At 44.1% G+C, this 22,885-nt stretch overlaps 1 protein-coding gene across 2 annotated transcripts in view; it reads left to right on the top strand.

Moving 5' to 3' along the window:
* Nucleotides 1-22,885, top strand: part of RPGRIP1 (RPGR interacting protein 1) — a 57,320-nt gene that overhangs the window by 3,883 nt on the left and 30,552 nt on the right. For both annotated transcript variants that reach the window (XM_056527878.1, XM_056527888.1), the window contains 5 exons: nucleotides 11,958-12,090; nucleotides 12,214-12,497; nucleotides 12,605-12,704; nucleotides 20,485-20,625; nucleotides 20,766-20,871. In XM_056527878.1, the coding sequence (XP_056383853.1) occupies nucleotides 11,958-12,090; nucleotides 12,214-12,497; nucleotides 12,605-12,704; nucleotides 20,485-20,625; nucleotides 20,766-20,871 (764 nt within the window). The remainder of the gene's footprint in view (nucleotides 1-11,957; nucleotides 12,091-12,213; nucleotides 12,498-12,604; nucleotides 12,705-20,484; nucleotides 20,626-20,765; nucleotides 20,872-22,885) is intronic.

The raw sequence follows: 22,885 nt of genomic DNA, 5'->3' as shown, positions 1-22,885 counted from the left end.
CACAGATATCCTCACTAGAGGGCGGGGGTATAGGATAGGGATAAATAGGGGAGGGGTCCTAGGAGGGAGGATAAGGCCCAGTTATTGTAATTGACTACTACCTGCCACTCTCCCTAGTGTAACCGTATTCTATACCTAAACCTAGGTGGAGTTGATGCCCTGATAAGGACAGCCCCGCTCCGGAACCTAGTCTGCACTGATGCCTGTATGCCCTAAAATATGAAAATCAGGGGGAGGAACTAACTGTCTCACTGAGGTTCCCTGGGTAACTAGAGGGACAGGGAAAGATGACCCTGTCTAGATATCACAGACTACCTCCAAAATGATGGGAATTTTTGGAAGTACCCAGGGCACCCCAGTGAGACAGTTAGTTCCTCCCCCTGATTTTCTTATCTTAGGGAATACAGGCATCAGTGCAGACTAGGTTCCAGAGCGTGGCCTTCCTTATTAGGGCGTCAACTCCGCCTAGGGTTAGGTATAGAATAGGGTTAGACTAGGGAGAGTGGCAGGTAGTGGCCAATTACAATAACTGAGCCCTCCTATGGACCCCCTCCTATCCCCCCTTCTAGGACCCTTTGCCTATCTATCCCTATCCTGTACCCCCGCCCTCTAGTGAAGATATCTGTGTATCATCATACTGTATTGTATTGTGTGGCTGGTAGGGAAAATCATGTTTTTTGTTTGTGGTATCTTCTTGAAGTGACTTGTACTCTCATTGGGTTCCTATTGCCACTTCATGGTTTTTGTTATGTGTTTTTTGTTTTGATGGTCTGGGCTGAGTTTCCCATTTAAGCATATATTAATAAAGGTTATGTCTTAGTGTTTGTTTGTTTTTTTAGTGACCCTCCATATAGCATGCTCCTTGTATTTTAGTCTGTGTTACATTAGTCGGCTCTAGGATTATGTTTGTTCGTTCTGCTCTGTCTGTGTGTCACACTATGTCTGAGTCTTGCTTGTTACCTGTGCTCTGTATGTTATATTCTTGTTCGGTATTCTGGAATCTATTCAGATTCATCCCATTCTAGTCTAGTGTTTCATGTATTATATTTCTGTTTCCTACTGGGTCAGCATTTTGTCCATAAGGTGGAGTGTGTCCGCTGGCCAGTAGTCTATTTGGCTTTATTATTAATGGCTACTCCTATAGTGGAGTGGGGAGTCCAGTTTGTATGTTCTGTGTCCCAGTGTTAACAGTGTCCTATATTTATATCCTGTTTGGTTGATCTGGTCTTTGTCCTTTGTACTTGTACCTGCTTGTGATAGTTCTTAGTAACTTTCCTGTTCAGTTCAGTGTTTTGGCTCTCAGTTCTTCTGTTTTTATCCCCTTCATCTCCTGGATTCTGCTGTATATTCATATCATGCCTAGTCTTCTTCATTTTATCATGTCTGCCATTTATCTGATATACGGTTTATGAACTGTTTGTTAATTCACTATATTCTGCTCTGTTTGTGAGTTTATATTCTGCCCTTGTTAGTATTTGTATTCTGTCTGGTATATCTGGTTGTCTAGTAGTTTTCTGTTTCTGTTCTGGTCTGTGACCGACTATGTGTATTATGTGTTTTATGCCACTGCACTTTAGCACAGGAAGGGACCGGTGCCCAGTTGTCGATCCATCGTTTAGGGTGGATGGGCAAGTAGGCAGGAAGAGATGTTTAAGGGTCAGTTTAGGGCTCACTCTCCCTGTCACCCCAGTCGGTCATGACACCCCCCCTGTCATCATCACCCCCTGTCAATATCCCCCCTGTCATGATCCAGACCGCTCCCCTCCGTCATCATACAGGCCCCCCTCGTTGTTTACTCCCCTCCCCAGTTCTCTCAGTCCTGTTGCCTAGTAGCTGCAGGGAGCATCCACGTACCGGTGGGGAGGGTGAGCCAGTCCTGGCCGTCCATCTTCACCGGGAGGCCCTCTTCTCCTCTCAGGGACGGTCCCGAACTAGTGACGTTGCATTGACGACGACGCAGCTTCAATGCAGCGTCACATTTGGGCCCAGCCCGGAGCTAAGAAGAGGGCCTCCCGGTGAAGATAGACAGCCCGGACTGGCTCACCCTCCCCACTGGAATGCGGACAGGCAAAGATGGACTGCCTGGCCTACCCAAAACCCAGAACCCTACCCAGATTCTCCTAATATGTGGTAATGAGGTCCAGTCTTCAATTCAGTCCGGACGGTTGTCTTGTACCGAGAACAAATATCCAGTATGTCTCTCGGTTAAATAAACGCTTTCTGAGATCTCCTCCTCTTGCGTTGACACTTACTTTCTCAATACCAAAAATTTTCAAAGATCTGGTGTCCCCCTTGTGCACATCCCTAAAGTAACATGATAAGGTACAAATATTAACACTCTGTTTTTTTGCATCGGATATATGCTTTCTCGTTCTTATTTTTAGAGCATTGCTCGTGCAGCCTGCATATTGAACACGACAGGACATGCACGATGTCAAGTAAACTACTGATGTCATATTGCAGTTAAAATTGTTCTTAATATTGTACACTTTATTCGTAGCAAATGATTCAAAAGAATCTCCCACTGCAATATGGGTGCATGTCAAACATTGTGCATGCCCGCATCTCCAATTACCCTTATGTGATAGCCATGTGGGGCGTACTTTGCTCGTCCTGTCATTCATGAACAGGCTCTGAGATACCACTGATACCAGTGATGGCCCCTTTCTTGACACCATGTTCACACCTTCCCCTACAATCTTTTTCACAACGAGGTCTACCTATAAGACAGAAATGTATTTTTCAATGATTTTTCTGATTGAATTGAACTACATACTATATGCGGTAATGAAAGTATGTTTGTGACATTTCTTATTACCCGCTCTTCTCTGACTATTGCTGTTAGATTTAGTTAGTTGGTCTCTATTCACATTGTCTTGTTTTAAGTTTATCTTTATTTATGTTTTTTTTTCGTCATAGCCTCTTTCCTTTAAACGGGTTTTAAGATGGACTGCTTCTACCTCAAACGTACTGGCTTTTGAACTATTTCTTTTTAATCGGCACATTTCTCCATACGGAATGTTATTAACTGCGTACCTTTCTATATGGAGAAATTATTACTCTGTTCTCGGAGATGGAAATGTTGATGTCTAGAAAATGTAACTGTATTTTTATGATGGTGTGATGTAAATCTCAGATTGAGATCATTAGTGTTGATGTAATTAACAAATTCTTTGAACTTTAGCTCTGTACCCCTCCACACAATTTGGAGATCATCTATAAAACGTCCTACCCATTGGATATCCTTAAAAAACGTGTAAGATTATGAAAAGATGTACTGGATTTCCCAACTGATCATGAAGATATTTGCCAAAGAAGGCGAGTACTTAGCGCCCATGGGAGCTACCCTGGTCTGAAGGTAATATTCCCCATCAAATATAAAAAAAAATTATGATGTAATAAAAAATTATTGCTAAGATGAGGAATTCCTTCAGACCAGGGGAGTAATTACTATATTGATCAAGTAGTTGGGAAAGAGCCAGTAGACCTTGCTCCCACGGAATGGAAGGGTACAGAGCTATGATATCACACCTAGCCCATAACACCTAGCCCATCAGGTTGCCACATCACACTTTCCAATGTACCTATGACATGTTTAGTGTCACGGATATAGGTGGGGGTAACCCTTGTGATTGGTTGTAAAAAATGGTCCACCCAATCCACAAGGGAGCCTATCTCTGCCAATATAGGTCTTAAAGGTGTCGAGAAGGCCCCCTTGTGGATCTTGGGGAGTGAGTGGAAAATTGGCATCACAGTGTTTTTGTCCAGAACACCTAGTGCTACACCCTCACTCTGTATTTTTTTCTATTTCACTTTGCAGGCTGATGTAGGGTTGGAGGCAAGTTTTCAATAAGGGCTATTTTCTCGTAACCTTTCTCTGTTTAATTTGCCATACAACCCTGAATCTAGGACAACTATGTTCCCCTTGTCCGCATTACAGACTGCAACATGACAGTTAGATTTCAGATCATGCAATGCTTTTCTTTCTGCTTTATTCAAATGATCATGTTTCACAACAAATGGTAACCGATTATGAAATTCCACCAGATCCCGCTCAACCAATTCCTGGAATCTATCCAGGGCCCCCGAACGGGAGGCCACAGGATAAAACCCAGGATTGGTTGTACAGTACCCCTCCCCCACATCATCACAAAAAGCCATGTTATCATTTTGCAAGCCATGTAATGTAAGTAAATTATTTTGCTCTATAAAGTCCACACACATCATGCCAACATCGTCTTCTGAACTGGAGGACTCAATTTGACTGTGCTCTGCCTCCAGTTCAAAGAAATGTCTTTACAAAGTGTTACGAGCAAATCTATTAATGTCCAGAATAATATTAAACAAATGAAAATTGCATGATGGTACGAAATTTAGACCCTTGCTTAAAGGGGTATTCCAGGCAAAAACTTTTTTTTATATATCAACTGGCTCCGGAAAGTTAAACAGATTTGTAAATTACTTCTATTAAAAAATCTTAATCCTTCCAATAGTTATTAGCTTCTGAAGTTTTCTGTCTAACTACTCAATGATGATGTCACGTCCCGGGAGCTGCGCATGATGGGAAAATATCCCCATAGGAACTGCACAGCTCCCGAGACGTGGCATCATCATTGAGCAGTTAGACAGAAAACAACAACTCAACTTCAGAAGCTAATAACTATTGGAAGGATTAAGATATTTTAATAGAAGTAATTTACAAATCTGTTTAACTTTCCGGAGCCAGTTGATATGTAAAAAAAGTTTTGGCCTGGAATACCCCTTTAAGAGTGACTTCTGGGGGGCAGATAGAATGCAAGTGGACAAATTTAGGATGAAGTCAACTCTGGGGGTAAACAGTGACCGAAGTGGGTACCTTTTTATTTCTGTGTTTCCTCCCGGCTCTCCTTGTCCACCGTTTGGGCGAAGCTCTCACAGTTCAGACGGTTTCCCACCCACTTGCACTGGAAAATTAGATACCTGTTGCGCTCTAGGGCTTGGCTCCACGCGATCTTCATCCTGTGAGCTGTCTATGTCAGAGAAGCTCACACGTCTACCTGGTTTGTTCTTTTTGCCCTTTTTAGCGCTTTTCTTATCTCTTTTGTTGTACGGGGTTCATTTCTTATACTCATGAGCCACGTCTTTCTAGTAATCCATGGTGTCTCTGATCTTTTCCTCTATTTGTGTAAAGCTAGTGTGCGTTTGGTAGTAAATCACTATACCTTTTGTACAATATTTTTTATTTTAACTGCAATACGACATCAGTAGTTCACTTGGCATCCTGCATGTCCTGTCATGTTCAATATGTAGGCTGCACGAGCAATGCTCTAAAAGTAAGAACGAGAAAGCATATACCAGATGCAAAAAAAAAAAACTGAGTGTTAATATTTCTACCTTATCATGTCACTTTAGGGATGTGCACAAGGGGGACACCAGATCTTCAAAGATTTTTGGTATTGAGAAAGTAAGTGTCAACACAAGAGGAGGAGATCTCAGAAAGCGTTTATTTAACCGAGAGACATACTGGATATTTGTTCTCGGTACAAGACAACCGTCCGGACTGAATTGCAGACTGGACTTCATTACCACATATTAGGAGAATTTGGGTAGGGTTCAGACTGCGATTTTTCAAATAATGAAAATTGAAGAGTGTGGTGCTTTTCTTATTTTATGCAATAGTAATGTTGATATGTGCTGTGTTACTATATGCTTAGAGAAAATATTGTAAACCATCTGTTGCCCTGCTTGCCGATACAGGTTGCCAGCTAATTGTATGTATATCTATGCGAGTGAGAATATAGCTATTGGCACTTGGTTGGGACGTGCAAGGGTTAACAGGTGGCTGAGATCACCTGTTCAGAGGGTGAAAATGGATTGGAATTCCATGTCACAGGAAGTAGGATGTGGTTTCCAAAGTATTTTAATGGAAGTTTTATGTCTGTAAAACTATTCTATGACTAAGCGCTAACAGCCTGAAACGCATCAGTAAGTTTTTACCTCCTGTCTGTATTGTCACGATGCCGGCTGGCAGGAGGTGGATCCTCTGTGCCAGAGAGGGATTGGCGTGGACCGTGCTAGTGGACCGGTTCTAAGTTACTACTGGTGTTCACCAGAGCCCGCCGCAAAGCGGGATGGTCTTGCTGCGGCGGTAGTAACCAGGTCGTATCCACTAGCAACGGCTCAACCTCTCTGACTGCTGAAGATAGGCGCGGTACAAGGGAATAGACAAAAGCAAGGTCGGACGTAGCAGAAGGTCGGGGCAGGCAGCAAGGATCGTAGTCAGGGGCAACGGCAGGAGGTCTGGAACACAGGCTAGGAACACACAAGGGAACGCTTTCACTAGGCACAAGGGCAACAAGATCCGGCGAGGGAGTGCAGGGGAAGTGAGGTATACATAGGGAGTGCACAGGTGAAGACACTAATTGGAAACACTGCGCCAATCAGTGGCGCAGTGGCCCTTTAAATCGCAGAGACCCGGCGCGCACGCGCCCTAGGGAGCGGGGCCGTGCGCGCCGGGACAGGACCGAGGGAGAGCGAGTCAGGTACGGAAGCCGGGGTGCGCATCGCGAGCGGGCGCCACCCGCATCGCGAATCGCATCCCGGCTGGAGGCGGTATCGCAGCACACCCGGTCAGAGGATCTGACCGGGGCGCTGCCATAGCGAGGATGCTGCGAGCGCTCCGGGGAGGAGCGGGGACCCGGAGCGCTCGGCGTAACAGTACCCCCCCCCCCCTTGGGTCTCCCCCTCTTCTTAGAGCCTAAGAACCTGAGGACCAGACTTTTATCTAGGATATTGTCCTCAGGTTCCCAGGATCTCTCTTCAGGACCACAGCCCTCCCAGTCCACTAAAAAAAAAGTTTTTCCTCTGACCTTTTTGGAGGCCAGTATCTCCTTTACGGTGAAGATGTCTGAAGAACCGGAGACAGGAGTAGGAGAAATAAGTTTGGGAGAGAAACGGTTGATGATGGTTTAAGAAGAGAGACATGAAAGGCATTAGGAATACGAAGAGAAGGAGGAAGAAGAAGTTTGTAAGAGACAGGATTAATTTGGCACAAGATTTTGAAAGGACCAAGATAGCGTGGTCCCAATTTGTAGCTGGGAACACGGAAGCGGACATATTTAGCGGAGAGCCATACCTTGTCTCCGGGAGAAAAAATGGGGGGAGCTCTTCTTTTCTTATCAGCAAACTTCTTCATGCGTGATGAAGCCTGTAAGAGAGAATTTTGGGTCTCTTTCCATATGGTGGAAAGATCACGAGTTATTTCATCCACAGCGGGCAAACCAGAGGGCAAGGGAGTAGGGAGGGGGGGAAGAGGGTGACGGCCGTACACCACGAAAAATGGGGATTTGGAAGAAGATTCAGAGACTCTGAAGTTGTACGAGAATTCGGCCCATGGAAGAAGATCTGCCCAGTCATCCTGGCGGGAGGAAACAAAATGCCTTAAATAATCACCCAGGACCTGATTAATTCTTTCTACTTGCCCATTGGATTGAGGATGATAAGCAGAAGAAAAGTTTAATTTAATCTTGAGTTGTTTACAGAGAGCCCTCCAGAATTTTGACACGAATTGGACGCCTCTATCCGAGACGATCTGCGTGGGCAACCCGTGAAGACGAAAAATGTGTACAAAAAATTGTTTTGCCAACTGAGGCGCTGAAGGAAGACCAGGAAGAGGAATAAAATGTGCCATCTTGGAAAATCGATCAACGACCACCCAAACAACAGTGTTGCCACGGGATGGGGGTAAGTCTGTAATAAAGTCCATACCAATCAGAGACCAAGGCTGTTCGGGGACAGGCAGAGGATGAAGAAGACCAGCAGGCTTCTGGCGAGGAGTCTTATCCCGGGCACAGACAGTGCAGGCCCGCACAAAATCAACAACATCCGTTTCCAGAGTCGGCCACCAATAGAAACGAGAGATGAGTTGCAAGGATTTCTTGATGCCCGCATGGCCTGCGAGATGGGAGGAGTGACCCCATTTGAGGATTCCGAGGCGTTGGCGTGGAGAGACGAAGGTCTTCCCTGGAGGAGTTTGCCTGATGGAGGCTGGAGAAGTGGAGATCAGGCAGTCAGGAGGAATGATGTGTTGCGGAGAGAGCTCTACTTCCGAGGCATCCGAGGAACGAGAGAGAGCATCGGCCCTAATGTTCTTATCGGCAGGGCGAAAGTGAATTTCAAAATTAAACCGGGCAAAGAACAGAGACCACCTGGCCTGGCGAGGGTTCAGCCGTTGGGCAGACTGGAGATAGGAGAGATTCTTGTGATCGGTGTAAATAATAACTGGAAATTTTGATCCCTCCAGCAGATGCCTCCATTCCTCAAGTGCTAATTTAATGGCCAGTAGCTCTCGATCCCCGATGGAGTAGTTCCTCTCCGCCGGAGAGAAGGTCCTAGAAAAAAAACCACAAGTAACAGCATGCCCAGAAGATTTTTTTTGTAGAAGAACCGCTCCAGCTCCTACTGAGGAGGCATCAACCTCCAATAGGAAGGGTTTAGATGGGTCAGGTCTGGAGAGCACGGGAGCAGAAGAAAAGGCAGACTTGAGCCGTTTAAAGGCGTCTTCCGCTTGAGGAGGCCATGACTTAGGATTGGCATTCTTCTTGGTTAAAGCCACGATAGGAGCCACAATGGTGGAAAAATGAGGAATAAATTGTCTGTAATAATTGGCGAACCCCAAAAAACGTTGGATAGCACGGAGTCCGGAGGGGCGTGGCCAATCTAAGACGGCAGAGAGTTTGTCTGGGTCCATTTGTAGTCCCTGGCCAGAGACCAAGTATCCTAGGAAAGGAAGAGATTGACATTCAAACAGACATTTCTCCATTTTGGCATAAAGTTGATTGTCTCGAAGTCTCTGAAGAACCATGCGGACATGCTGGCGGTGTTCTTCTAGGTTGGCAGAAAAAATCAGAATATCGTCCAGATACACAACAACACAGGAATATAAGAGATCACGAAAAATTTCATTAACAAAGTCTTGGAAGACGGCAGGGGCGTTGCACAGGCCAAAGGGCATGACCAGATACTCAAAGTGTCCATCTCTAGTGTTAAATGCCGTTTTCCATTCGTCCCCCTCCCTGATGCGGATGAGATTATAAGCACCTCTTAAGTCCAGTTTGGTAAAGATGTGGGCACCTTGGAGGCGATCAAAGAGTTCAGAGATAAGAGGTAGAGGGTAGCGGTTCTTTACCGTGATTTTATTAAGTCCGCGGTAGTCAATGCAAGGACGTAGGGAGCCACACAAAGAAAAATCCAGCTCCGGCAGGAGAGGAGGATTTGCGGATAAACCCCTTTTTTAAATTTTCCTGGATGTACTCGGACATAGCAAGAGTCTCTGGGGCGGACAGAGGATAAATTCTGCCCCGGGGTGGAGTAGTGCCCGGGAGGAGGTCAATAGGACAGTCATAAGGCCTGTGAGGAGGTAGAGTCTCAGCTTGTTTCTTGCAAAATACGTCAGCATAGTCCATATAGGCCTTAGGGAGACCGGTTACAGGGGGAACCACAGGGTCACGCAGGGAGTACTGGGAACCGGTTTAAGGCAGTCCTTGAAACAAGAGGTACCCCAGCTCTTGATCTCCCCTGTGGACCAATCCAGGGTTGGGGAATGGCGTTGAAGCCACGGTAGTCCAAGGAGAATTTCGGAAGTGCAATTGGGGAGGACCAAAAACTCAATTTTTTCATGATGAGGTCCGATGCACATTAGGAGGGGCTCCGTGCGGTAACGTATGGTACAGTCCAATCTTTCATTGTTAACACAATTGATGTAGAGGGGTCTGGCGAGACTGGTTACCGGGATGTTGAACCTGTTGATGAGAGAGGCCAAAATAAAGTTTCCTGCAGATCCGGAATCCAAGAAGGCCATAGTAGAGAAGGAGAAGGTAGATGCAGATATCCGCACAGGCACAGTAAGACGTGGAGAAGCAGAGTTGACATCAAGGACTGTCTCACCTTTGTGCGGAGTCAGCGTGCGTCTTTCCAGGCGGGGAGGACGGATAGGACAATCCTTCAGGAAGTTTTATGTCTGTAAAACTATTCTATGACTAAGCGCTAACAGCGTGAAACGCATCAGTAAGTTTTTACCTCCTGTCTGTATTGTCACGATGCCGGCTGGCAGGAGGTGGATCCTCTGTGCCAGAGAGGGATTGGCGTGGACCGTGCTAGTGGACCGGTTCTAAGTTACTACTGGTGTTCACCAGAGCCCGCTGCAAAGCGGGATGGTCTTGCTGCGGCGGTAGTAACCAAGTCGTATCCACTAGCAACGGCTCAACCTCTCTGACTGCTGAAGATAGGCGCGGTACAAGGGAGTAGACAAAAGCAAGGTCGGACGTAGCAGAAGGTCGGGGCAGGCAGCAAGGATCGTAGTCAGGGGCAACGGCAGGAGGTCTGGAACACAGGCTAGGAACACACAAGGGAACGCTTTCACTAGGCAACAAGATCCGGCGAGGGAGTGCAGGGGAAGTGAGGTATACATAGGGAGTGCACAGGTGAAGACACTAATTGGAACCACTGCGCCAATCAGTGGCGCAGTGGCCCTTTAAATCGCAGAGACCCGGCGCGCGCGCGCCCTAGGGAGCGGGGCCGCGCGCGCCGGGACAGGACCGAGGGAGAGCGAGTCAGGTACGGAAGCCGGGGTGCGCATCGCGAGCGGGCGCCACCCGCATCGCGAATCGCATCCCGGCTGGAGGCGGTATCGCAGCGCACCCGGTCAGAGGATCTGACCGGGGCGCTGCCGTAGCGAGGATGTTGCGAGCGCTCCGGGGAGGAGCGGGGACCCGGAGCGCTCGGCGTAACATGTATCTTGGTGTAACTACGTTCAATAAAGCAAAGGCGGTTAAATTGCATTGCTACAGTGCTGGACTTTTTCTTCTTTACATATAAAACTAATTTATTTCTAAATGCAACTGTGCCAATTGTGTTTATTTTTATTTATTGTTTAGTGTTTTAAATAATGAATGGGAAAATGGCACGTTTTTAATTTTACATATTTTTTTTTATATTCTTTTTTCCTTAGTCTTTATTGATTGTATAATACATGGCAGCACTTTTGATTTGCAGTGTAGAAGGATTTTACCTATTTTTAAACCCCACCTCTCACAAGGTATATAAAGAGTTCTATCATGGCAAGCCTGGAGGCCCTCCCTAGGCCCCTGACTGCCATGACAAGCCAAGCTCTTCACCCATTGCTTCCCAGTGAACCCCCAGATGGCGATGTTGATATTGACTATGGCATCTAAAATGTTAAAAGGTTGGAATCATAAATAACTCCAGCATATATCAGCTGTATAATTTGAAGCTTACTTCCTGAATGATGTTATTTTTCCAGGATACATCAATGTCACTGAGGGGGTTAAACATGCCTCCATGTAAGCAATTCAAATAGACTTTCATCAAGTGGTATTACTATTTGAGGCACAATAATAACCTCATGGAGTTGTAGCAAACATAATAAATTACCTAATCGCATGTACCAATAAAAGTTTTTAAAGCAGGGGCCACATTTTTAGTATGGGATTTACTTTTCTTATTTGAATAGACAGGACAGGTAGATATGGCATATAGGGAACATGTTGTTTCTTTTTTAAATGCCAAGTGCTTCCACAACAATGATAGCAGACATAAGTTGCACTTGCATCTTCACCAGGCCTCCTTTATACTATGTCCTGCAACGTGCTAGAGTTGATTTTAGCATTACCAATGAGCCTTTCCCTTGAAAAGGTTGAGGACTGGCATAAGAAAACATGAAGGAGGCAGTTTTCCCACTTCTAGATGTAGAAAGAATAAGGAAACCCGATGGCCCAACAGTTTGGTAGTCTACTGATCCCTGTTGTTGAGTCTACCTGTCAGAATCTATTGTCTGACCACCTGAATATATATTTTTATATGGAGGTTAACTCATATATTTATTGGGCAGAATAGATGGGCCAAATGGTTCTTATCTGCCGACACATTCTATGTTTCTATATATATGCTTTTTTGTGTAGAGAAAGATCTAAAGGCTAGACGGAGGGTTGCTTTAATATCCCGTGAAGAGCTAGAGGACAATTTTCTACATCTTCACAAGGAGAATCTACTACTCAAGGAATATGCCAGAAAACAAGAGGACAAAATTAAGAGGTACACACAATTAAGAGGGTTTACTTTGCTTTCCTAGGTTGGTGTTTACCACTATATGACATACATAGTTTATACTATTTGTATGTAAGCTAGATAATCCAAATCTGTCTTTTTTTAAAACAGAATGGCCACAAAATTGCTTCGTCTGACTTCAGAACTTGGAAAGCATGGAGAAAAGAAAAAAGGTCCGGGTCGAGATTTAGAGGCTGAGGATATGATTGAGGACTTGCAGGAGCGTGTTAGAGACTTAGAACGAAGAAATGAAGCCCTAAGGCACCGACTAACTATGTACAAGCAAAGACTTCAGATTCAAAATGGCTGCAGACACTGTCCCTACAGCACGATAACAGCTCGGACAGATTCCGGTGTTAGAAAAACCATTATATTGCCAGATAATTATAAGAAAGGTTAGTCATGACCTCAATTGGAAAAAATAGCCAAATGGCTGCAATTATGATACCAGTTGACCTAATCCTCAACATTCTATATGTTAACCAAGGGTTTGTAATTCCAGGTCTAGTTGTGCAAGGGCCAGATATGGGACACCCACATGCGACTGGGGATTATTGTGTTGAGACTCCAGGCAATGAAGCCAGAGCTGAGATTGACAGACTGTAAGTATATCAAAATATCCATGAATTCAGTATAGGCCATAGTTGTTCCCTGCCAGACTGCCATCTTATTCTTAGCCATACAGTAGTTTTCATTAACAGGCAGTAGAGTTTTGCTTGTTTTTCACAGTATGGTGCTTGCCAGTATATGACATCCTTTTTTTTTTTTTTTTTTTTTTTACAGATGCAAGGATTTAATAGAATAGAAACAAACATTTCACCCCTTTTTGCCTGACTAGACAAATTGAGGCACGCTGTTTAGGATTCTAAAGTAAATGTCTATAAATGACCATAAACCAGGCAGATTATGGGGCATTTTAAAGAAAACACAATGGTAAAGGAAAGACACATCAATACCGCACCATGTGGACTTGGCCTAATTAAAAAGAATATTCCACTATTTTTACCACATTTTGCTTTATTTTACAGTTTTAACAGCAGTTTCTGTTTCCAGAGAAGAGTTCATTAACTTATAATTTGAGAATAAGCCTAAAAATGAAAAGCCCAGCAGATACCCTATGTCCTTTCCCCTGAATAAGTCACTGTAGTGTGGTGAAACATGTTGTGGGGAATGGTCTACTGTTTTAATTCAGCAAAGCTCCTCGTATGTTATAATTATTGGCTTGTGTGTAAGCAAAAAACAATAGATAGTGTCACTGCGATTTACTGTTCCTGGACATTTATTCCAGACTCAGGACATTTGCTGGACTTTTAACTTTTAGGCTTTATTTATGTATGAAATATATGTTCCATATCTTTATATAGCGTATGAAAAATTCCAGCAGCAAGGAAGAAACAGTGTGCTAAACCGATTTTATCTTTGACACTGTTCAGGCTTACCTTAACTTTAAATGGGCTGGCCACTTTTTGCAAAAAATATTAATTATACTTTCATAGTAAAGTTATGTCACCTACTGGCTTAGCATGGAGGTGCATGTAAAATACACATCACACTGCATTCTTCATAGACATATACAGGCACAGTGGAAGTTGCTGAGGGAGTGCATGGTCACATGCTACTCCATGCTTGACATCCTTAAAGAGGTACTCCACCCCTAGACATCCCACCCCCCATCCAAAGGACATCCAAAGGAAAGCTAACATCTTTAATATTTAAAACTATTAAAAGGATATTCTGGGTTTATACATCTTATCCCCTATCCAAAAGATAGTGGATCAGATGTATGATCGCAGGGGTCCCACCGCTGGGGACCCCCCACTATCTCGGTGCAGCCCCCGGCATCCTGTGCCGGGTGCTGCCTCCGAGAAAGGGACATGACATCACAACCACGCCCCCCAGTAACATCACACCACGCCCCCTCCAATCATGTCTATGGGAGGGGGCGTGATAACTGCCGGGCGCTGCACCGAGATCGTGGGGGACCCCTGCTATCGTACATCTTATCCCCTATCCTTTGGATAGGGGATAAGATGTATAAACACGGAATACTCCTTTAAAGTGTACCTGTCATCAAAAACTTTTTAAATAATGTAGATAATATCATTATATGTATATTTGCAATATACATTGGTTAAAAAATTTGTATATTTTTGGGTGAAAAAGTGCTAACCCTGCAGCTATTGCTTGTGTGTCTCTATGAGGAGTCCAAATACAGGAAGTGAGGGCAGGACAAGCAGGGCTCTGTGCAGGCTCCTGGCTTGTCAATCATCCTAATGTGTGAGCCCATAGCCTGTCACAGAGCCTCACTGCACAGAGCCCTGCCTGTCCATCCACACTTCCTGTATTTGGACTCCTTATAGAGACACAGTTTAGATTTACTTACCAAAATCTCTTCTTTCCATGAGTCCGTAGGCAGCACAGCACAGACATATGGGCTCTCCTATTTATTCGTACTACCAGGCAGAAGAAACAAAATACTATCAATTAGTAATCTAATTCAATAAATCAATTATATCAATTAGCCCATAGAAGAACCCCCCCCCCCCCCCCCCCCGAGGATAAATAACCCCCCAAAACTAGGCGCACTGTGTTTAAATGCAGAAATAATCTTTTATTAAGGGTGGACCCCTGTGCTGCTTACGGACTCATGGAAAGAAGAGATTTCAGTAAGTAAATCTGAACTTTCCATATCGTTCTATGGCAGCACAGACATATGGGATGAAAAGCAATATTTAACAGGGAGGGTTTCCTGCAGCAGCCACCTCCAGCACTCTTTTTTTGGTGATCACATCCACCTTGTAGCGATTAATGAATGTATTCAGAGTTGACCAAGTAGCTGCCCGACAGATTTGATCCCATGATACCTGTGCTAGAGCAGCCCATGATGTAGCCACTGATCTTGTAGAATGAGCTCTTATCCCGTTAGGAGGAGAGAGATTCTGAGAGCAATAGACTGCCACAATAAGATCTTTTATCCATCTTGATAGAGATGCTTTCAAGGCTTGTTTACCCCTATCAGCGCCTTGAAATTGGACAAACAAGGAATTTGAAATTCTAAAGTTTTTCACCTTGTTCACATAGTAGAGAACTGATCTCTTCACATCCAGCAGATGAAGCCTTTCTTGCTCCTCACTTTGAGGATTTTCAAAAAGGCTGGTCAAGAAAACCTTTTGGTTGATATTCTGTAATGAAGGAACTTTAGGCAAAAAAGAAGGATCCATCCTAAGGATGAGGCAATTCTGAGTAATTCTCATATATGGCTCCTTACATGATAATGCCTGGATCTCTCCTACATGCTTTGCGGTGGAGACTGCTACCATAAAGATAGTTTTCCAGGATAGAAACTTCAACAAAGCTTGCTCCAAGGCTTTAAATGGAGCCCGGGTAAGTGCTTCCAACACCAAAGACAAGTTCCATGAGGCAACTGGAGATTTAACTGGAGGGTGCAAATTCTTAAAGGGGTACTCCCATGGAAAACTTTTTTTTTTTTTTTTTTTAATCAACTGGTGCCAGAAAGTTAAACAGATTTGTAAATTACTTCTATTAAAAAATCCTTCCAGTACTTATTAGTTGCTGAATACTACAGAGGAAATGGTTTTCTTTTTGGAACACAGAGCTCTCTGCTGACATCATGACCACAGTGCTCTCTGCTGACATCTCTGTCCATTTTAGGAACTGTCCAGAGCAGCATATGTTTGCTATGGAGATTTTCTCATACTCTGGAAAGTTCTTAAAATGTACAGAGATGTCAACAGAGAGCACTGTGGTCATGATGTCAGCAGAGAGCACTGTGGTCCAAAAAGAAAACCCTTTCCTCTTTAGTATTCAGCAGCTAATAAGTACTAGAAGGATTAAGAATTTTAATAGAAGTTATTTACAAATCTGTTTAACTTTCTGGCAACAGTTGATTTAAAAAAAAAAGTATGAAGAATTGGTGTACCAATGCCCAATGGGAAAATCTTCCTTCGAAGAGACAATGTACCTTAAGGGTAATCCATTTTAGACCCTTATCAAACCCTTCGTGCAGGAATTTTAGCACATCCTTCAAGTCAGGAGCCCCAATCTTGTTCTGGCTACACCAAGAGACAAACTTTTTGGCCACTTTACTGTAAACCTTAATGGTAGCAGGTCTGTGAGAAGAAGCTAGGATGCTCACCACTTCATTAACAAATCCTCTCGATCTTAAAGAAGACCTGATAGCTTCCATGCCGTCAACGGGTAATGCTGAGGGTTCTGATGCAACATTTCTTGTTGACTCAGTAGGTCCAGTCTGAGAGGAATTTCGAGAAATGAACCGCTCGAAAGTTTCCACACGTAATGAAACCAAGCCCCACTGGGTCAGAAGGGAAGAATCACTATGGCCAAAGCTTGATCCGCCATGATCTTCCTCAACACCTGAGACACTAGCTGGAGAGGAGGAAACACATATCAGTCTTTTTCTCCAACTGATTGAGAGTCCGTCCAGGAAATCCGGATGGTCCTGTCTGTTGAGAGAGCAGAAGACTGGCACTTTTCTGTTGACCCTGGTGCCATCACATCTATGTCTGACATGCCCATCCTGGTGGTAATCCACTGAAAGGCTTCCGGGTGAAGACTCCAGTCTGACTGATCTATCTGATGTCTGCTCAGCTAGTCTGCTTTCCCATTCTTCTCTCCTCTGATATGTACAGCCGGGATGTCTGCCAGATTATGTTCTACCCACATCATCATTGCACGGCATTCTTCTATCAACAGTGGAGACCTCGTCCCTCCTTGCTTGTTGACATAATACACCGTGACAAGGTAGTCGGACTGCACTAGGACCATCTGACCTCTGACCAGACATGAAAAGTGGCGAAGAGCACAATGGACCGCTCTCATCTCTCTCAAATTGGAGGAACTCTGGCTCTCTGACAATAACAATTTCACCTGGACCCAATGGCCCCCTAGGTGAGCTCCCCAGACGGGAGGCATCCGTAGTCAACACGCACTGGTGAGCATTGGACAGACACCTCCCGCAGGTGACTTTGTTCCTATTCAGCCACCACACAAGGTCCCTTCTCGTAGCTGTAGACATCTCGAGTGAGCTCTGGCCCAGGGTACTGCCTCTAGGGATGATGTCATGAAGCCCAGCACCCTCATGCCTGATCTGATGGTCGGATCTGAAGAAGCCAGGAGATCCCGCACAGACGACATCAGCTTGACCACTCTTTCTTCCGTCAGGAAAATCTTCATTCGTATGGAATCTAGTAAAACCCCCAGAAAATGGAACGTTGTTGAAGGCTCCATCCTCGACTTCTGGGTGTTCACAATGAACCCGTGCCTCTCCAGAGTGTTGATTGTCAGCTGCAGATGTTGTAGAAGAAGGTCTGATGATCCCATTTTGATGTACCATCAAGGTGAGCTGCAAGAACCACCACCACCTTCGGAAACACTCTGGGAGCCGAGGACAACCCAAAGGGGAGACAGGTAAATTGTAGATACAGGATTTTTTCCCCTTAACCTGTTCAGAAAAGACAGATCTATCACAAGGCGCCAAAGGCATTCTTTTTTCGGTACCGCAAATATTCTGCCATATACTCCTGAGCCTCTTTGGTGATACGGAACTCTCTCCAAGGCTCCCTTCTCAATGAATTTCTGCACCAGATTCAGAAGATGAGGTTTCCCAGGATTGATAAACAGACTTGTGGGTGGAAGGTGAGTAAACTCTATGCAGTATCCTTTGGAGACAACTGATCTTCCCCAAGCATCCAAAGTAGTGGACATCCAGGCAGAGGCAAAATGAAGGAGACTTGCCCCTACCAGCATGCTTCTGGCATCACAAGGCCTGATCTTTATGTTCTGGGTTCTGCTTTTTCTTAGAAGGAGCTGACTGCACATCCCTTCAACCTCTGAATCTTTGTTGTCTCCCATTTTGTCTGGCTCTTCGGATGAAGGAAGATCTTCTCTGAGTGTTCCGAAATGTGTGATCTCTAAACCTTTTACTGTCATAAGGGAAAGCCACACTTTTAGAGCTGCTCATCATCTTTAGGATCCTCTTCAACTGAGATCCAAACAACTTCCGGGCTTTAAAAGGAGGTGCGTAGAAATAGTTCTTTGAAGGAATGTTGCCTACCCATTCCTTCAACCACAAGGCTCTTCTAGCAGAGTTGGCCCGTGCTAGCACTTTAGGGTTAACCTTCATGTAGTCCAACGGAAAATCACACAAAAATTACGATGCTCTTTTTAATTCAGACATGTTGTTTAATAAGTCTTCCCTTTGTACTCCATTTGCAATATCTTTGGCCAGCTGACTGAGCAAAAAGTCTCACTAAGACCGTTGCCAGGGAAGCCTTACAATTACTGGCAGCAGCCGAGTACACCTTCTTCAGATCCATGGTCCCACATCCAACTTTTTTCCAGTTTACGCCAACCAGCTTGCATGGATTTCATGAGGAGAGGCTGTGTGGGGGAAAAAAAAACTATTCTTTTCTTTAGGAAAATAAAATAATGCTTCTTTCAGAGGCATATCCTCAGTGGATATATCATCTTCCACTGTAGCTTTAAACGCCTCCATAAGCTGATTCATCTTTTCCTTATTTAATAGGCAAAAATCCTCAGGATCCTTGGCATCTGAGAATTCCAAACTGGAAACTACTTCTCCATCGGACGAATCATCCAAACTTGAGTCAAAGGATGAACTTTCTTGATGATGTGATTTCTTGCGCTTAGCACTTTTTTGGCTACGCACCAATTTCTTAAACATCTCAAACATCTGAGACTTGATCCATCCGAAAATCTGCTTAGTTTCTGAATGAAGCCTGGATTCCTGAGGGGGCTGGCAAAACCGACATACATCACTGATGGATGAGTCAGGCAGAGGTTGATGACAATAAACACAAGCTCTGTAATGTCTGTTTATTTGTTTGCATTTTTCTGTTTGGGTGTGTATTCACACACTAGTTTGTTCAGAGCAGTTGGCTATTCCTCCTGGATAGGGAATGGTTAATGCTCTGGACGAATGGTAACTAGGGTGTGTCTATTTTAAGCCAGACTTCTCTGTAGTCTGGGCTGGTTATTGAGTGCAATACTACTATGTCTGCTTGAGCATTTATCTTGTCTTTTTATCTGGGTTTTTAGCCATGGTTATATAGCATGCTCCTTGTATTTTAGTCTGTGTTACTTTAGTCGGTTTTAGTATTATGTCTGTTCAGCTTTGTCGGTGTTCACACTATGTCTAAGTCTTGCTTGTTACCTGTGCTCTGTATTTTATATTCCTGTTTGGTATCCTTGTTCTGTGTCCGAGTGTGAACAGTGTCTTATATTTATATCCTGTTTGGTTGATGCTATCCTTTTGTACTTGTACCTGCTTGTGATAGTTCTTAGTAACTTACCTGTTGAGTTTAGTGTCTTGGCTTTCAGTTCTTCTGCTATCCCCTTCATCTCCCTGATTCTGCTGTATACTCCTATTGTGCCTAGTCTTGTTCATTTTATCATGTCTGCCGTTTATCTGATATCTGGTTTAGTGAACTGTTTGTTAATTCACTATATTCTGTTCTGTTTGTGAGTTTATATTCTGCCCTGTTAGTATTTGTATTGTCTAGTAGGTTTCTGTTTCTGGCCTGTGACCACTGCACTTTAGCGCAGGAAGGGACTGGCTCCCAGTTGTCGACTCACTGTTTAGGGTGAGTGGGCAAGTAGGCAGGGAGAGATGTTTTAGGGTCAGTTTACGGCTCCCTGTCCCCCTGCATCAGGGATTCGCATGGCGCCGAATGCGCTCACATACCAGCTAACCGGTGCGTGCACCGGGCCGAACAGCTTCCGCCTGCCGCTTCTACAACGCCTGGAGCAGCCGCTGTACGTGCATTATACAGGCTTCCGCACGCCACACGACACACTGTTAAGATCACTCTGGAGTACTGCACCACAGTATTAGCCGGAGGAATGCCCGCACCTCCAAACAAAAGTTCTCTCACCAGGGACTTCCGGGGATCGAAGGGGGCAATAAGCGGAACATCCAAATGGAATCTACTCCTGCCAAGAGAAGAAACAAAAAAAAACACAGTTTGCCTAGTTTTTGGGGGTTATTTATCCTCTGGGGGGGTGTTTTTCTATAGGCTAATTGATTTATTGAATTAGTTTACTAATTTGTAGTATTTTAGTTTCTTCTGCCTGGTAGTAGGGATAAATAGGAAAACCCATATGTCTGTGCTGCCTTAGGACGATATGGAAACAGGCAATAGCTGCAGGGACAAAAATATACATATTTTTTAACCAATGTATAATACAAATATAATGGTAATATCTACATTATCTAAAAAGTTTTTGTTGAGACAGGTACACTTTAAGAACATAGGACCAAGGAAGCCCTGGCCTACCAAGCTGCAATATGTAAATGTCTATTAAATTAATTTATTGTTCCAGGTTCCAGATCATAAAACGCCAAACCAGTGGTGTGGATGATCGCTGTGCAGCCTTACTAAAGAATATGGTTACTAGTAAGTCAAAGGAGTTAGGAACAGAGATGATGGTTTCCCACCACATGCAGCAAGCAGAGGATCAGAGGTAAGCATGGCCAAAAACTAGGATGAGCTATATAAATGAATGATGCAGTGTTTTCTACATTGCCGTAGCTGTCCTTCAAAACCAGCATCATGTGTGTTGTTTGCAAAGGCAATAGAATAAATATACCTCTATTGTCTTAGGGCAACTATCCAGGAAAATGTGGCAAATATCCGTTTGCAAAAGGAACTCAGGGAAAAGAGCACAAGTCTCTGTGCTCTCAAAGAACAATTCCAACAGCTCAAAGAGGTAAAGTGTCTATTTATGGTAATTACTCCAATAGATAGATAGATTCCGTATGTCACACTTTGGCCCTGATTTACTACTGTAAACCTGACTGCTTTTCTCGGGTGGTGTGCCAAAAGGTGGCACAGTGCGTCACAAATTGTGTTTGCACCAGATCTTTTAGGGCATTGCGCCAAAATAAACCTACAAACCCGAAAAAGAGGTGTGGTTGGCCAGAAAAGGTGTGTGGTTTTGCAACTTGACCTATTTACTATTGAATTCACGGAAAATCCTGTGAATAAATGGCTTGAAATTTCCACCTAGAAAAAGCTGGTTAGAAAAATTTCCATGCTAAATCTGTGAATCCCCATAGTAAATAGAAAGGAATCCTGCAAGTCTGAAACATTTCACACTAGTAAAAATCAAGCACTCTTTGTAAGCCAGGGACTATATAAGCACCAAACAATAGTGGTTGGGACTGTTTGGATCTAGTAATCAGTTCCTTATTATAAATGGAACCACAGTCAGTGCAGCCCTGAAACTTTCAATTATTTTAATGGGAGCTTTAAAGCTTTACTGCACTGGAAAAAAAATGTGACCTGTCAATTCTTCACGTGGTTCGCCATCTTCCACTGACATCAATGGGAGTGAAGTAATACCATGTGGTCTTCGACATGAAAACTGGCACACAGTTATTATCTTTAAATGGTAAAATTATCGGTGTCAGCAGCTTGAAGTTTACCAAATATTTTTTTTATTGCATTTCATTCGGAGTTTTGCTAGTGGTGACAACTATCAAAGCCTTATCTAGTTCTTAAAGGGTTACTCCACATCCGTTATGCCCCCTCCCATAGACTTGCATTGACATGATGTCAGGACCCTGGCAGCCCATACCCAGCGTTCGGAACTAAATGTTCCGGACGCTGGGGCAGTGGAGTACCCCTTTAAAGTAACTGTAGCCTTAATCACACTATTATTTAGTTTAGGCTGTGTTCACACATTAAAGTATTTTAAACTATTATTGAATACAAAACCAAGAATGGGTTTAAAAAGAAATGTCTCTATTTACAGCTCCTCCATTTATGATCCTTTCTTGGCTGTGTATTCAATAATTGCAATTAAAAACCTACACTTGTGAACATACCTTTAAGCTAAGTTTACACACACATATGTGTGTGTGTGTGTGTGTGTGTGTGTGTGTGTATATATATATATATATATATACACTGTTCAAAAAAATAAAGTGAGCACTTACACAACACAATGTATCTCCAAGCCAATCACACTTCTGTGAAGTCACACTGTCCACTCAGGAAGCAACACTGATTGACAATCAATTTCACAATTGTTCAAATGGAACAGACAACAGATGGAAATTATAGGTAATTAGCAAGACGCCCCCCAATAAAGGAGTGGTTCTGCAGGCGGTGACCACAGACCATTTCTCAGTTCCTATGCTTCCTGGCTGATATTTGGTCACTTTTGAATGCTGGAAGTGCTTTCACTCTAGTGGTAGCATGATACGGAGTCTACAACCCACACAAGTGGCTCAGGTAGTGCAGCTCATCCAGGATGGCACATCAATGCGAGCTGTGGCAAGAAGGTTTGCTGTGTCTATCAATGTAGTGTCCAGAGCATGGAGGCGCTACCAGGAGATAGGCCAGTACATCACGAGACGTGGAGGAGGCCGTAGAAGGGCAACAACCATGCAGCAGGACCGCTACCTCCGCCTTTGTGCAAGGAGGAGAAGGAGGAGCACTGCCAGATCCCTGCAAAATGACCTCCATGTGCATGTGTCCACTCAAACGGTCAGAAACAGACTCCATGAGGGTGACATGAGGGCCCGACGTCCACAGGTGGGGTTGTACTTACAGCCCAACACCATGCAGGACATTTGGCATTTCCCAGAGAATACAAGATTGGAAAATTTGCCACTGGCGTCCTGTGCTCTTCACATATGAAAGCAGGTTCCCACTGAGCACATGTGACAGATGTGACAGAGTCTAAAGATGCCGTGGAGAACGTTCTGCTGCCTGCA

Source organism: Hyla sarda, chromosome 1 (assembly GCF_029499605.1).
Source record: "Hyla sarda isolate aHylSar1 chromosome 1, aHylSar1.hap1, whole genome shotgun sequence".
Lineage (NCBI taxonomy): Eukaryota > Metazoa > Chordata > Amphibia > Anura > Hylidae > Hyla > Hyla sarda.
The sequence above is the reverse complement of the archived record's forward strand: the minus strand, read 5'-3'. Positions and strand labels throughout refer to the sequence as shown.